At 36.0% G+C, this 14828-nt stretch overlaps 1 protein-coding gene across 2 annotated transcripts in view; it reads right to left on the bottom strand.

The window, feature by feature from the left end:
• Positions 1 to 7465: 7465 nt before the first annotated feature.
• LOC117972761 (metabotropic glutamate receptor 5-like) overlaps positions 7466 to 14828 on the bottom strand; it is a 79748-nt gene continuing 72385 nt past the window's right edge. For both annotated transcript variants that reach the window (XM_059028498.1, XM_059028499.1), the window contains exon 9: positions 7466 to 12035. In XM_059028498.1, coding sequence (XP_058884481.1) covers positions 11222 to 12035 — 814 coding nt within the window. In that variant the 3' untranslated portion in view covers positions 7466 to 11221. The remainder of the gene's footprint in view (positions 12036 to 14828) is intronic.

Here is a 14828-nt window from a genome sequence, read left to right as displayed (position 1 = left end):
ATAAACTGTGGAAGCTCTCAAGGCACCTGGCAACATTGCATCTGAGTGTAACCACTGCCACTACCTCTTATGTGCACTGAATTTTCAACAACCAACAACAACAAAAAAAAGCTTGTCAAAAGGATACTGAATATTTCATTTCTGTTAAATACAGATACATTTGTTATATATTTTAATCCCATGCAAAAAAAGTCTGCTTCCCAACAAAGCAAACTATTTGTTTTACAGTTTACCCTTTAATGATTAGCATATAAATAAAGAAACCCTAATTAAAATTCATAGCTATTTTACCCTGTTGTAACTGTCAGTTATGTAACTCTATTAATTTGAACTCAGAGCTAGGCCTCTTACATTAAATAGTCAGAATCCTAACAAGAACAAAAATCAACAAGACAATACAATACAATTAAGGTCTAAATAAAACCCATGTTATTAAAACATCTTATTATTTTAGGATGACTACAAACTGCTAGACAGCAGCTTAATCTACGTAGTTCTAAATGCAAACAAAGATGATTGTGTGGACCAGAGCTCAACCAATTACCCAAATGATGTAGAGGTCAGGTTTTAAACCAAGGGACTTATTTAATCTGTTTTTCATCCAACGCGGATGCATTCCATCCGCTCAAACAGTCCACTAGTGCAACGTTTCTTAAATGCGCTTTCATTCGGCACAGTTCGTGCTGCTTGCATTCTGTTTCCTCGTACTGCATCTGTTGCTGTTAGCTGCTATTGGTCACCATTAACATCAGTATAATCATTGCCTTTTGATTGGCCGAGCTTTCATTCTGATCAGATTTCATTTTGGCATGAGTCACAAATCTCCGCCCATTTCACTTTGTGTCAGTGCTCATTCTTTGATCAACGAGAGAAGACTTTAGCAGTGCAATGTGAAAACAGCAGTATGGAGTTATTATCATTATTATGAAGTAATCATTATTTTCTTTAGTGTGGCGGACAAACTATCTGAAATATTCTAAACGAACATTGCTGCACATGAATTTGAAAGCAAAGATACACATCAGTGTTCGCCATAAGTAAAGGCTGATTGCTTTCACAGGATTCTATACAAAGCTTTCCCAATGGTTTAAATACATGACTCCGGGAGAATAAAATAATTACTTTTTTATTAGTATTCTGGACCAAAGAGAGAACAAAATGTATAAACTGACATTGCTACAAAGTGAAGTGACAGTTAGTTTGGTGGGAGACCTCTAAAAGGCAATAGCTAGCTTCTTTAGTGGTGGTTCCTTATATGACATTTTACTGCTGCTGACTTTACTTATGAGTATTCTGTCTGCAGAACAATTATTAATAACCATTCCCCTGCAGGTATGGGCGTTTCAGTTACACCTCTATTCAGAGCAGTCCCCTGGTAACCTGTCATGCTGTGCAGACGCCTCTTTGTCATAAATAAAATGATCCACAGAAAGTGTGCATGAACCAGCAAACTAAAGCTAAATATTATGATTTTACTGCAATACATTATTAACAATCCTTTAAGGTTCAGGGAATGTCATGGAATATTACAGTGATTGTGTTTTGTATGCAAGCGAATCAAAGTGGTGCATCTTTAAAACCAGTTTGATTTTGTACAATTATATAGTTCTAGCTATGCTGCCAAATCATTCTTGTGTACCTTTCTTAACATTTCCTTCTTTACTGAATCAGTTTTCATCAAGTTCAAGTACCTGCACATACTTTACTGCTCAAGTTTCTTTGTTGATCAACAGCCAGCTGCTGAGTGGTCTTCAAGCTATGTACTTACAGTAATTGAGCCAAAACTGCATACTTTCTCCTCATGTTGCATGCATGCATTCACTTTCTTTTACTAATGATATTGACATAATGCTCCAGTTGTTACGTTTGGCAAATGGTGTTCCTTAATGCAGTAAAGAAAAATTTAGATTTACATTTAGTGATATTGGTCATATTGGTCAACTGTGTCAATATTCCTTGGAAACTAGAAGCCTCAAAGAGAATGCATTCGTCCCAGTAAACAATAGCTATTCCTTTGCTGTGATAAATGTACACGCTGCAACAAGGCTGCTGATCTGTCTGAATATTTATGGCCCAAACCTTGATATTCATAAAATGGAGTTGTTAAAATTTCAAGGGTATCTCCGCTAGGTCATCAGTGCTTGTAAAATTGAACATACTCTCCTCGGGCCTGTGATGTATGTCTATTCTAACCAGCTCTGTAAAATACTTAATAGTGCTTCTTCTTGTATTCCAGATCAGCTATAGTAAACTTCTCAGACAAAGGAAAGACATAAAATGCATTATGCTGAAGTGAAACAAAAAGTGTCCACAAGACAGAAATAATAACAGGAATATATAATAAGGACTCATCCTGTGCCCCTTTTGTTGACTGGAGGAAGTTATTTAACCCTTTCATACAAAAAGAACTCTCCACTATATGGGGACATATAGAAGATATAGGGGTGCATGGAAGATGCAAATGCATGATGGCCTCATATGAGGAGGCTATTTTTCCCCATATAAAGCAATGAAAAAATGTTTCACAGGTGCACTTATAAGATAATGGAAACATTTATTGTCTCTGATTACCATAGAACACTACTCATTAGCTGAATTTATGCAGTGCATAATATAAAACCCTGTAGTCTTTACATTTCCCAAGCCATTTTATATTCTCAGCTAATCAACTGTTCCAAGACTGAACAATAATTGCCGGCAGAACAGCACTCTAGGGCTATGTGTGAAATGCTGTGTGTGGACTTGAGGTGCTCTACTGAAGGATGCATGGGGCACTCAAAGGTGTATAAGAGCATACTTGAGATAGCAGCAAAAGCTTGTGAAACCGTAAAAGGAGAACCCACACCAGTCTGAACAAAACTCCAGACCCCCATCCCCAGAGGACATCACTGTAACTTAAAGCCAGTTGCAAAAGTTGCTTGCAAGACTGCAGTTACTGTAGGTATGATATTGGAAATTAGATACAACACATTTAAAGACAATAAAATACAAGGCTGTCGTCAAAAACAATGACTTCTCTATGTACCTTGTACTGCGTAGAAATCCATCATTATCATAGAGCAAAGAGACCGCTCGTTTAACTGTATTTGGCTACTGCTTTGATTGGTATAATTAGTTTGTTTCTGGATCACTTGGTTTTTTTTAGTAACATATTGCTAGTGACTGAAGATATATTTTTCTGGTGTCTCAGTTGATTTTGGAACAGGGACCACACTACACTGGAGGTATTTATAATACAGAAACCAAGTTACTTCTACTCAATTGTTTTAATGTCTGACTATCTAACAGGTGTATGTTCAGCTATAGTGACTACATTTCAAGATACTATTAGTCTTTCCCCTCTGTTTTACCCCAGCATTTGTTAAATCTATATTTAATCCTCTGGAGATGAGTTTCAATCCTTATCAAACAATTTTCTCTTCTAGCAAAAATAAGACAAATCCAGTTTAGGAAAAAATGAAACATTAACAGCAGAACTAAGAGAACAGTGACACGATTTTATAATTTTAAACAAAACATTTAGGTAAAATGCCAGACGCCCTCTATATGCAGCACTTCAAATGTTATTACAATACATTTGTAAGTGACTGATAAGCTTCATATCCTGTTCCACTGTTGAGCAAGCAGTGGCCATTAACTTCCACGCTAAAATGCAATTTTGGTTAAAAGCAAAATAAAACCAGAATTTTAATGTAAGGTCTCTAAAGTTATTACATTGCCTACATTGTTTGTAGCATGAATGTAGTATTAACAGTTTTGATTTCCCTCTCACAAAAACAGTGCAAATTGCATTTTGGTGTAAAGACTTTGATACATTTGGCCATTTAAGTTTTTCTAACTGTTTTTGGAATCTTTCCTTGCAGTAAGGGCAATAAGGTGGCAAAAGGCGTTGTTTCAAAAAGCGTTTCTAAGCAGATGCAGATCTTGATTGAAGGAAGGTAATTTTCTTAATGCATCTGTTTAATTTAGGCTTAAATAACTTTATTTTTCATACTGTATCACATCTTAACTATATAGTCATTGCAAATGCATTCAATGACATTACTATGGCAGTGACAATATATTCTTTAGCATACATGTCAGACGCAGCGGTCATAACCTGCTAGATAATTGACTGCGGCAATAGGGCCTAGAGCCAAAGGTGAGCGCACTTTATGAAAGTTCAATTATCTACAGGTACTGACCGCTGCACAGAATATTTATGCTGTTATAAACCAAATAAATGTTTGTTGTGCATTGACATTTTTTTAAAATTAGTTTTTAGGTTATATTTTGGTTGGACCAGGTTGCATGGAGTTTCAGTTTCCATTTAAAAGCAGGTTGTAAGATTCTAAAGTTGTATTCACTTTTAAAGGGCATGTACGTGTGGGATAATCACTGCTCAGAACCTGATACGATCCGCGAGGTTTATAATAGGTGTACAGTGTCACCAACCGAAGTGGGGTCCTTTAATAAACTGTTGGCATGCCATATGAGGCTCAAGGAAGAGATGCTTTAGTGTAAGAACTTGGTAAGATATGATTGACCTCCAGGTCATGCAATTACATTGCAAAGTGGTTATGTTATTATTTGCTTATGCAAGGTTCAGTCAATAACTGGAGGTAAACCAAATGTGCGGTCTGATAGTTTATACTCATGCAAACAACTCTTGTACACGAAAGAAGTAAAGAGGTACATACATTATTCTTTGGCAAATGCAAGGTCACTGCAGACTTGCGAATGATTAGTTATGTAAACACATTTCTGTTTGATATTTGTTGAATTGAAGACGACAATGTCAAGGTTGAAGAGCTTTTAATAGGCTGTGCAAAGATCCAGGTTTGGATTCAGAGAATGTCTGATGATTGAGTGACATTTGGTTACAACACAATAAACATGAATGTAATACAAACGTAGTGAACACAACACCTTATGCATATATCAGAGGTCTTTTGGAATGATTTCCATTCCTTAAAGACATTTGATACCGTGGTCTTTGATTTACTGGTTGCAGCTGCAGCAGATTTCGTATCAATGTCATATTGAAATGTGCTGTCCAACTCTCCCCCCTGACTTTTAGTTATTATTAGACTTGATTCTAGGATAAGCAATTACCCAGACAAGCTTCCATAGACTAATCCTTGTATTTACTGTAATTGAGATTTCAATGCCTCAGGCCCAGTCATGCCATGTTAAAAAATAACAAATATTAAAGCGGTTTAAACAACAGGTGGTATAAACATTGAGACAACAAAAGGATTACAAAAAGAAAAACAATCAGGGGACTCCATGTTTATGACAGCTTATTGGAAAGTTATATTCTGGCGTAATAAAACAGATAAAAAATCAATTCTCTTAGCATTGGCAGCATTATCACTGGTCCACTTATTGTTATGCTGTTTGTTCTTTGCTTGTTTTATTTACTATAATTGGTGATATGCACATTTTCCAGTCACCACACAATAGATTTCGAATATATAAGGAGTCTTTATTTTTTTACAGGCACCATGTAAAGACCAGGTTACCGTCGAGCCCACTCCCTGTCAATTTGCGGACAAAGTTTCCCACCACAGAACATCTGCCAGTCATCAAGCTGAATGACTGATTTGCTTGAAGTCAGCACATAACTAACCTTTAAAAAAAAAATATAAAGTATCTAGTCTATGTACTTGGAGACAACAGTCTCCCTCGCTGGTAAAAAGTCCTTGACTTAAGGCAAAGACAGAAGGCATGTTTGAGAGCTAAACTGAGGCCACAGTGGTGCATTAAACTTCAGAGTTTTAAGATAACTGATATTCCATACCAAGGTGTTCTTTAAGTTATTGTGTAAGTACATAGTGCATTAAAAAAAAATCAAAAAAATCAAAAATAAACAAAGAATACAAGTGATTCCCTATCCTGTACAGACCCAGGCCCATATTTGTAGCGACAAGCAGCTAGCCTGTATAATTACTGATTCTGAACAGGTTGCAACTGGATAACGTCATTGGATTATGTTGGCTGGAAACAAATTGCACCTGATGGCATTTGTTTTTATACAGTTTATAGTTGGTGAAAAGAGCCTTTGTAAGACTAATATAAATATTTAATTTCACAACTGAATGTTTTATTTAAAATGATAATACATACCAAATCCTGATCACAGTGAGAACTAAATTGGAATTCTAGTAGAAATGCAAGCTCTTTTGATGTGGACTGAACATTCATATTATACCCTATGATAGAGTATGTGAGTGCAACCACTGAAAGATGGGAGCAGACCCTGTCGGGTTTCTTTGTAAACACCGCTCAGGTGCCCAGTTTTATTCACCGGCAGCACACACAAAAGAAAACAAAAATCACTGCCAATACTAGCAACGGTAACAACCGAGCGAGCGTACACAACGGTGTAAAATTATAGAATACAAATGCGAAAAAGAAAACACTGACAAAAAACATGTATATATTAAAAGGTGCCGTAACACTGAAGGAGGTCCCGCAAACACACTTCTAACTCGCTATACTTTCGCAGGATTAAAATCCATCAACTAATCCCTATTGTATTCCTCTACAATAATAAATTGATCATAGACATGAAGATTTATTATAAATTAAACATTGAAGAGAGAAAATAACACTAAGGATAATTTAGTATAGAAAATACATTTTTAAGCCTCATTTACAACAGCTGATTTGACCTGCCTGCAGAACTTGGGCTGTAAGTCTATCTTGCAGGAGAGAGAAGAGATGTAGTATTTAATTTCACCATTACGACTGTTTCATTTTAACCATGCTATGTAATACCTAATTAAAAGCATAAAAAGTATGAAAACACAACAAAAAGCTTTGGGGGGGGGGGGGGGGGGGGGATCGAATAATTGACTTATCTGAACAAGAGCGAGCCACCTCTGTTGTCTTCAGTTGGGTATTTTTCCTGCATATATATCCAGGTTGATCCAGGTTCTTGTATCTTCTCATGAACACTATTGTTGACTTAGTTGAACACTACCCAGTGATCAGGGGAATTAAGCACTGGGCAGACGAAGTGTAATGCATTCTACAGGTGGGTGGTAGGTTACGTGCGGTTGACGTCAATTAAATTTGGGGGTGATGGACCATGGGGAAAGGGTAGTGGTGTATAGTGACGCAATTCAGTGGCCCACACAGGAATAGTGTTCTGTTTCCATTACTGTGACTATATGGATGACTGAAACAGCACGTTTATATTTATTGTACACAAAAACACGATTTTATTTAAGTTAAATATACTAGCTTAAGTCATGTCAAATATGAAATTAATATATTTTAAGAGTAAAATGAACATTGGAAACAGGTACAGTTAAAGAAAATGTGACTATTGTGCCTTGCAATTAACAGACCTTTAACCGTTTTCTTTCTACTTAAGTTACCGGTAATACCTAACAATTTAAACAAAACATGTTGAATAACTTTGACAATCCAAATACTTTCATAAGAATTGGTTGTCCATAAATAAATAAACAACATACATGTACCACAGGTTTTAATAATGTTCAAAAAGTACTCTACAGTACATTAACAATTTTTTTTCCTTTTTTATGGTTAGAAAACTCAAAAACAGTGAAATGCGTTCCTATACAGCTTGGATCATATATATTTTTTTACATTTACAAAGCTGAATGAAACTATTAAAAATGTCAATAAATAGTAATAAAAATTTGTTCCAGTTTCACGTCCATAGCATTTTACATTCTATATTTCAGTAGGCAGAAAAGCAGCAGAAAACTTAGAACACATTTTACACACACACAAAAAAAAACATTTAAAACAGTTATCAAAGGTAAGTAACAAAAAGAAGTTGCACTTAAATAGCCCATACAGAATTCTTAGAATTGGCACTGGTTCATGTTGAAATTATTAATATACATGAAAATGTTTCTCATCAATAGAATTGGACAAATGTCTTTTTCCCAAACAATCACAGCCTCCATAGGATTCTATGGATCACATTCCCTCAATATTACCTTTTAATATACACATGATTTTTGTTAACATTCTATATAACATAATCTTTTTTTTTTTTTTGCAGTACTTTTTATATTCATCTTCTTCAAAAAATATTCTGAAAGCATTCAGTATGCACAGCAGTTAAAAATATCCAGGTACATTTCATATTAACGGCATGTTACCATAGTATCAAAATACCATGGCTATTAAAATTGAATTTATTTCCTGCAATAATAGTCAGGGTTTGAGATCTGTAACATTTATTTGCTGGACTAGAAATATACGTAATCTGGATATCACATATTTAAGTGATTATGTACAGTTTTACTGTTCAAAAACACTATCCATACTCTTTAGTAGTAAGTCTCCTCCCATGGCAACATCTGGCATGAGCTGGTGCCTATTGCAAATGTAAAAGGCCATGACATCATGTTACAGTGCTCTGGCAAAATGGCTGCCAGTTCAACCAATGATAATAACAATGACTGACCAGTACCAACTGTGTGCAGAGAGGCATAGTCATGGGAGGAGCTGGAACACATATGGTTTTGAATATTTCCTATAAGACTATGGCCGAAAATAGGTATCCTTTACTTCCTTTCGAATTATGTTGTAACCATAAACAATATATAATTTAATTAGTTTTTTTTTTCTCTCTTTAGTGTCTATAGCTGCCATTAACAGGCTTTGAGTTTGATTGGATTAGAAAATGTTTTTGACCTTGTAGGCATATTTCCTACTCCCATATTGTGACACTGAGCTTTCAACTCTATGTATATACTAGTAGGAGGCTGTGTGGTCCAGTGGTTAAAGAAAAGGGCTTGTAAGCAGGAGGTCCCTGGTTCAAATCCCACCTCAGCCACTGACTCATTGTGTGACCCTGAGCAAGTCATTTAAACTCCTTGTGCTCCGTCTTTCGGGTGAGACATAATTGTAAATGACTCTGCAGCTGATGCATAATTCACACACCATAGTCTCTGTAAGTCGCCTTGGATAAAGGCGTCTGCTAAATAAACAAATAATAATACTATACTGTTGTTTTGAAATTCATCAGTATGGTGATACTGGTAAATCCTAAACACCATCATCAGGTATGGTTAAAACAAGTTTGGTGATTTACTGGAATGAAAATGTTTAGTAGAAGAATATCATTGAATTGTCTCTCAAAAGATCTAAAAGAAAAAAAAGATAACAAATTCAATATTTTTCACAATTCAAAGACCAGTTAGAGATAGTTATAGAGACATTCTGAAAAATATCACTTCAAATAAATGTATACATCAAACTTCATTTTTAGCTATACCCTTTAACATGTTAATTTTTTTCATTAATAAGATATTCTAGATATTTTTAGATTGCCTGACCACAAATGGGTTACTTATATAAGGAAATAAACATATTTTAAATAAGAACACATGTGCCCCTGCTTGAGTAGTGCCTTAGCATTGTTGTTATTTTATAAAATGGTGACGAGCCATTAAGGTTGAAATTATAGCGCCGCTATAGGCATCAACGTGCCATGGAGACATACCATTTATGTCTCTCTTGCAGCAGTCTCAAGTTTCTCTAAAGCATTGGTTATACTTGTGGCCTCACTCACTTGCCCGAAACATGACTAATTATAGTAATACTCAACATATCTACTTTATTGATGTAATACCTACTGACCAATAATTGTTATGGATTACATTTATTTAACCTTTTTTTACCAGCAGCATATTGTATTACTGGTATATTAAATTTAGGAGCTATGTATTACTTTTGGAATTGTTAATATTGCTTTGATGTATGACCCGTTCTTTTTTTTTGGGGGGGGGGGGGGGGGGTCGGTCAACATATATATTATGGACAATTGATTCACAACTGTTTTTATTAACATTAAGTTCAGTAGAACCAATGTATGCAGACTTACAATATGATACATATTTGAAGTATGAGCTTCCCTTTATATTTACATTTTTATGATACAAAAATGTTTTAATCCTGTGTTTACTGGCATCTTGGTGAACAAATTACGTTCAATATCAGACCATTCACATTTGTGCACTATTCCATCAATATAAAGTACATTCCACCTTTTCTCGGTACAGTAGTTGTCCAGTTTACAGTTGTTTAATCCTACCTCTGTGATAAACCATGTCTTTCATATGCAAAATATTTGCACTGGGAAATGAAGAGCCTGTCTTAAAATGGATTTAAAAAGAAGAACACTAACAGATGCAAGGCATGGAGCAAAATGTCTCCTTTACTGCAAATGTTCTTTATACTTTTCTTTGTGATTCCACAACATGGACACTGTTCACTGTACAAAAGCCATCATTATTATGAATTGCTATTTCTTTGTTCACATTAACATATTTTCTTTGCTTGTTTTTTGCTTTGAAATGGCTGATTCACAGATATACTGGCCAGTACCCTGGCTTTGTTTCAGTAAATGGCAGCACATCAACTGTGTCTATATTTCTTTTTACTTTACGATTCTATACTATTAGGATCTATTGTCAATGTAATTGTTTTGGTCCCATATTATGTATTACTATTTAGAAAATATACATTCCAACTTTTAAGAAAATGTGAAGTTCACTTTTGGGGAAAAAAGACAAACAAACAAGCAAACAAACAAATATTCTTTTTTGAGTTACACAATCGTCTATATATACATTTAATTTGTCATGGTAGTAAAGCAAAGCACTTTTTTATAGCGTGTTTGATAATTTGCCGCTATAGCCTCCCAAATTTGTTTATATTTACAGTATTTGCAAAGCTGACCAAATCTAACACCAAAAAGCATTCCAGTCTAGTTTTTTTGTAGCTCCAACCCCCCCTGAAATCTGTATTTTCCAGTACACAAGACAGCACTCAACCTCTGACATTTTGTATTGCCTGTAGTTTTTCTATGTACACAGTTAACAAAACAATACAAACAAATATATTCAGAGCCCAACTGTAATGCAAACTGAAATGTTCCATTAGTGCCAGAATTTGGACAGCCCTAATTAGTTGAAAGCCCATGTTTTCTAAGGCCACTGCCAAATTAAAACCACAAAAAGATACTACAAAGTCATGTTGACTTTGAACACCCCACATTTCAAATAATTCAAAACAAAATGTTCATCAGTTTCACCAGACGTATTTCATATCATCATCTCGTGCTTTATCTATTTCCACCACTGAATTCATGTAAACGTGTTTTTTTTTAATTTTATTTTGCCATACACTATGTTAAAGATTCAGAGAATCTTGCACTGTATTCGCTTTCCCTATTCCATGACTGTGTTCACAGCGAAGAGGAGCTCTGACTGTAATCCCTCAGCACAAGCGTATCGTACTTAGGCGATGAGGGGATGCAGAGTGCCGACTCAGAGACGGGAGAGGTTGGCGAGGCGCTTCCGGAGTCAATGGAGTCTCTAAAAGGAGAGGGAGGGGTAAGAGCCACCAGCTCTTCGAAGTCCGTTTTGACTGCCGAAGACTCTGAGGTGCCATCTTTAATACTGGTAGACGATGTCTTGCTGGCACCCTGCGAGTGCCCGTTCCCGTCGATGGCAGGGAGGGGCTGGACCTCAGCGAATGTAGTCATGGTGGTGGGGAGCTGCATCTCCCTGGGAATCAGGTAAGTCGGGCAGTTAGTCGTGGAGCCCACAGCCCCTGGAGGGGATGTGGAAAGCATCATGCTGTTTAACTCACTGATGTTGGCGGTGAAACGGTTGACTACGCAGCTGATCTGGTCCATCAGAGAACCTTGGGAGGAGCTGCTCCTCTGTGGGTTGTCAGCAAGATAGGATGGGGCCTCTTCCTCCTTCCGCCCGACTGAGGATGCTCTTTGACTCACAGTGCAGATTGGAGAAGGCGTCTGTGGTCGGTACTGAAGTGGATAGTGCTCCTCGGCTTCTGAGACTTCATATAACATTTTGGAACTGGTGTTGGGTGTGGTGTTGCTGATGAACTTGTTTTCTGAGGCCTTGGAGAAAGGTTTGATGACTGCGGTCTGATTGTTTTCTCTCTTCTTGATGTGGACGGACAAGCGTTTCCAGAGGTGGTGTCCCCTGTTACTTTGTTCAGTTTGGGCCCAGGTCACTGACTTTCCATTTGAGCTGCATAGGAGTGAAAATAAAAACAAACAGAAAACATAAGAATTGTAGATTTTGTATCCTGCTTTGCAGATAATGTTTACAAATCTATCTTTCATGATATTATCTGGGGCAAAATATCCTATATCAGAATTACGGTTAAAATATCCAACAAATATCAGTTCTCTCTACAGCTGAACACCCATATTGGCACTGCTGTTCTTATCTCATTTTTGCTGACCAACCAGTAGCATCATTATTATTATTATTATTATTATTATTATTATTATTATTATTATTATTATTATTATTATTATTATTATACAAGGTTTTTGAGTTTGTTACATGAAGGACATCCACTGTTAAAAAAAGAGTCACTGTACAGATAAAGCTACTTTTCAGTGAATCTACTTTTGAAACAAAATAAAATCCAAGTACTAAAAGACTTCTTCACAGAAACCAAGAAAGAAAAACAGAAGAAATGTTTAAATTTCTCAAATAATTTAAAAAGCAGAGGAAATAGAGTGTCAAATATCCATTTAAACTTGTTCACTGCAGAATACAGGGATTCTATCTGAAATACTAGAGGACCAATGAATATCACTCCAATACACTCACAAAAGACACTTAAGAGGATATCACACATGTTCAAGACTTAACAGCATACACTGACCCTGGAAAACTAACAAAAGGTTTAGGTGGAAAGAATCACTACAGGAGAGGAATGCATTCTAGGAGAGTTGAAAGATGATCTAAAAGACATATATTATGCTAGTCTCATCATTCATTCATAACATGATTGAAAAATGTTTTTTGTTCCTCAAATAGTTCCAAATCTGTTTACAGACCAAAAAATCCTATGATTCAAGGACTTGATTCATTGTCAGTGGTGATATCACAAAGGGACTAGATAATAGCGACCCCTCACTTATAAATATAGCACTACACCACTGATAACAGCTGTTCAAAGGTCCTCAAAATTAGGCATCACATTTTATCCTCAGCATCCAACGGATCATCATGCAGCAGTACTTCAAAAAAAAAAAAAAAAAGACAAATATTCCAATCCTGCCACTGACCTCCTGAAACTGTGCCTGTTAGCTTTATATCATACAGTATGGATACTACTAAAAACATTTTAGTCACCTTTTTGTGATATGACAACTGACTACATCCAACCAGGAAGGCTAGATTTCTGCAGCTGGCACATACTAGAAATAAAGTACAAATCCAGGATTTAAAAATAAATGGTTCGCTTGTTTCTGTGAATGTGCAATATAGCAGAGGCAAGACGCGGACCAGCAACCATGCACATTCCACTGCATGAAAGAGCTAGACTTGTTTGTCAGGGGTCAGAATCCATAACAGCAGTACATCACACAACACTGACCATTACAAATGCATAGCGTTTTAAACAAGGGTCAAACCCTAGTAAAACAGCATGGAAGTTCTGCTTTAAACCTTTAGATCTTACTAGAACAGAAAGCTGTAAAAAACAAATGCCACAAGACAAAAATGTCACAATACCCATTTCTGCAATATAATATATCATGAGAAGGTATCAATACATTGAAGGCAAATCTAGACTCTGCAGACATGTATTTAACTAGAATACAATCCTCGCTGGCATTTCATATAAACTATGCTATGCTGGTAACCCAAGCATTGCTTTTTTAACAGATAAAAAATATAACATTGAAAAGGATTAAGAAGCAAACCAAACCCTAAAAAAAATCCTGTTGTTTCATGAATAATAGATTACAGTACTTGGTGCTTGTCAAGGCTTTCTTGTTCAAATGAAATAATACTAATTTATTTTTTTTAAAAATGTAAAATTCATAAAGTTGATTAGCAGGCACAAAATTGTCTGTACAGTGTTGCCAACATTCTATTCCACCCATAAACAACACTGAATATGATTTTTGGCATGTATATAAATTATTGTGTTCATATAGTATAGCCAGAAAAATAGCAAGCCTCTGTCTGATGGAAATAAAGGCTGATATTTTGTTGTAGCAGTTGTGTTTTTGTGTATCTGTTTGTGGGTGTATGCTTGTGTGAAAAGGATGTTTTCCTGGTTTTGTCATTTCATTTCGATACAGCACTTATAGTTATTACATTATATAGTAAAACAGTGATTTATACTTAGGCACTTTGACATTCTGTGGTGTGTGTCCTTTTTTTTTATTCCAGGCTGAGTAGACAGTCAGAAGGTCAGGCATTTGTCTTCTATTGCTTGTGTATCGTTCTTGTCTCAGATAGCCTTGGCCTTTGTCCAGAAAGTATTTGTCCTCTAAAACACTTTACTTGCAGATCCTTCTTCAGAAGGCAATAATCACTGCTTAAATTAAATAATGGGTTGGCAGGATAAAGACTTACTCTTGCTGTCCTTATCTCCCTGTCTCTGGGATTGCTGTCTGTGACCTGGGTCTACTCTAAACATTTAGCTTCTTTTAATTCATTTTTAATTAAGAGATATTTTAACCAGCTGCTGTTAGTATTATCATTTATTTCTTAGCAGATGCCCTTATCCAGGGTGACTTACAATTATTACAAGATATCACATTATTTTTACATACAATTACATTATTTTTTACACACAATTACCCATTTATACAGTTGGGTTTTTACTGGAGCAAGTACCTTGCTCAAGGGTACAGCAGCAGTGTCCCCCACCTGGGATTGAACCCACGACCCTGCGGTCAAGAGTCCAGAGCCCTAACCACTACACACTGCTGCTGCAAGTGCCATCAATGTTGTAAAGCTGTTGCTATTGTTTTGGTAAATTCATGTTTATTAAATGTTTTTGGGGTAGCT

This window comes from Acipenser ruthenus, chromosome 8, assembly GCF_902713425.1.
Source record: "Acipenser ruthenus chromosome 8, fAciRut3.2 maternal haplotype, whole genome shotgun sequence".
NCBI classification, from domain to species: Eukaryota; Metazoa; Chordata; class Actinopteri; order Acipenseriformes; family Acipenseridae; genus Acipenser; species Acipenser ruthenus.
Note: the sequence above shows the minus strand (reverse complement) of the source record. Positions and strands in the feature narration are given on the sequence as shown.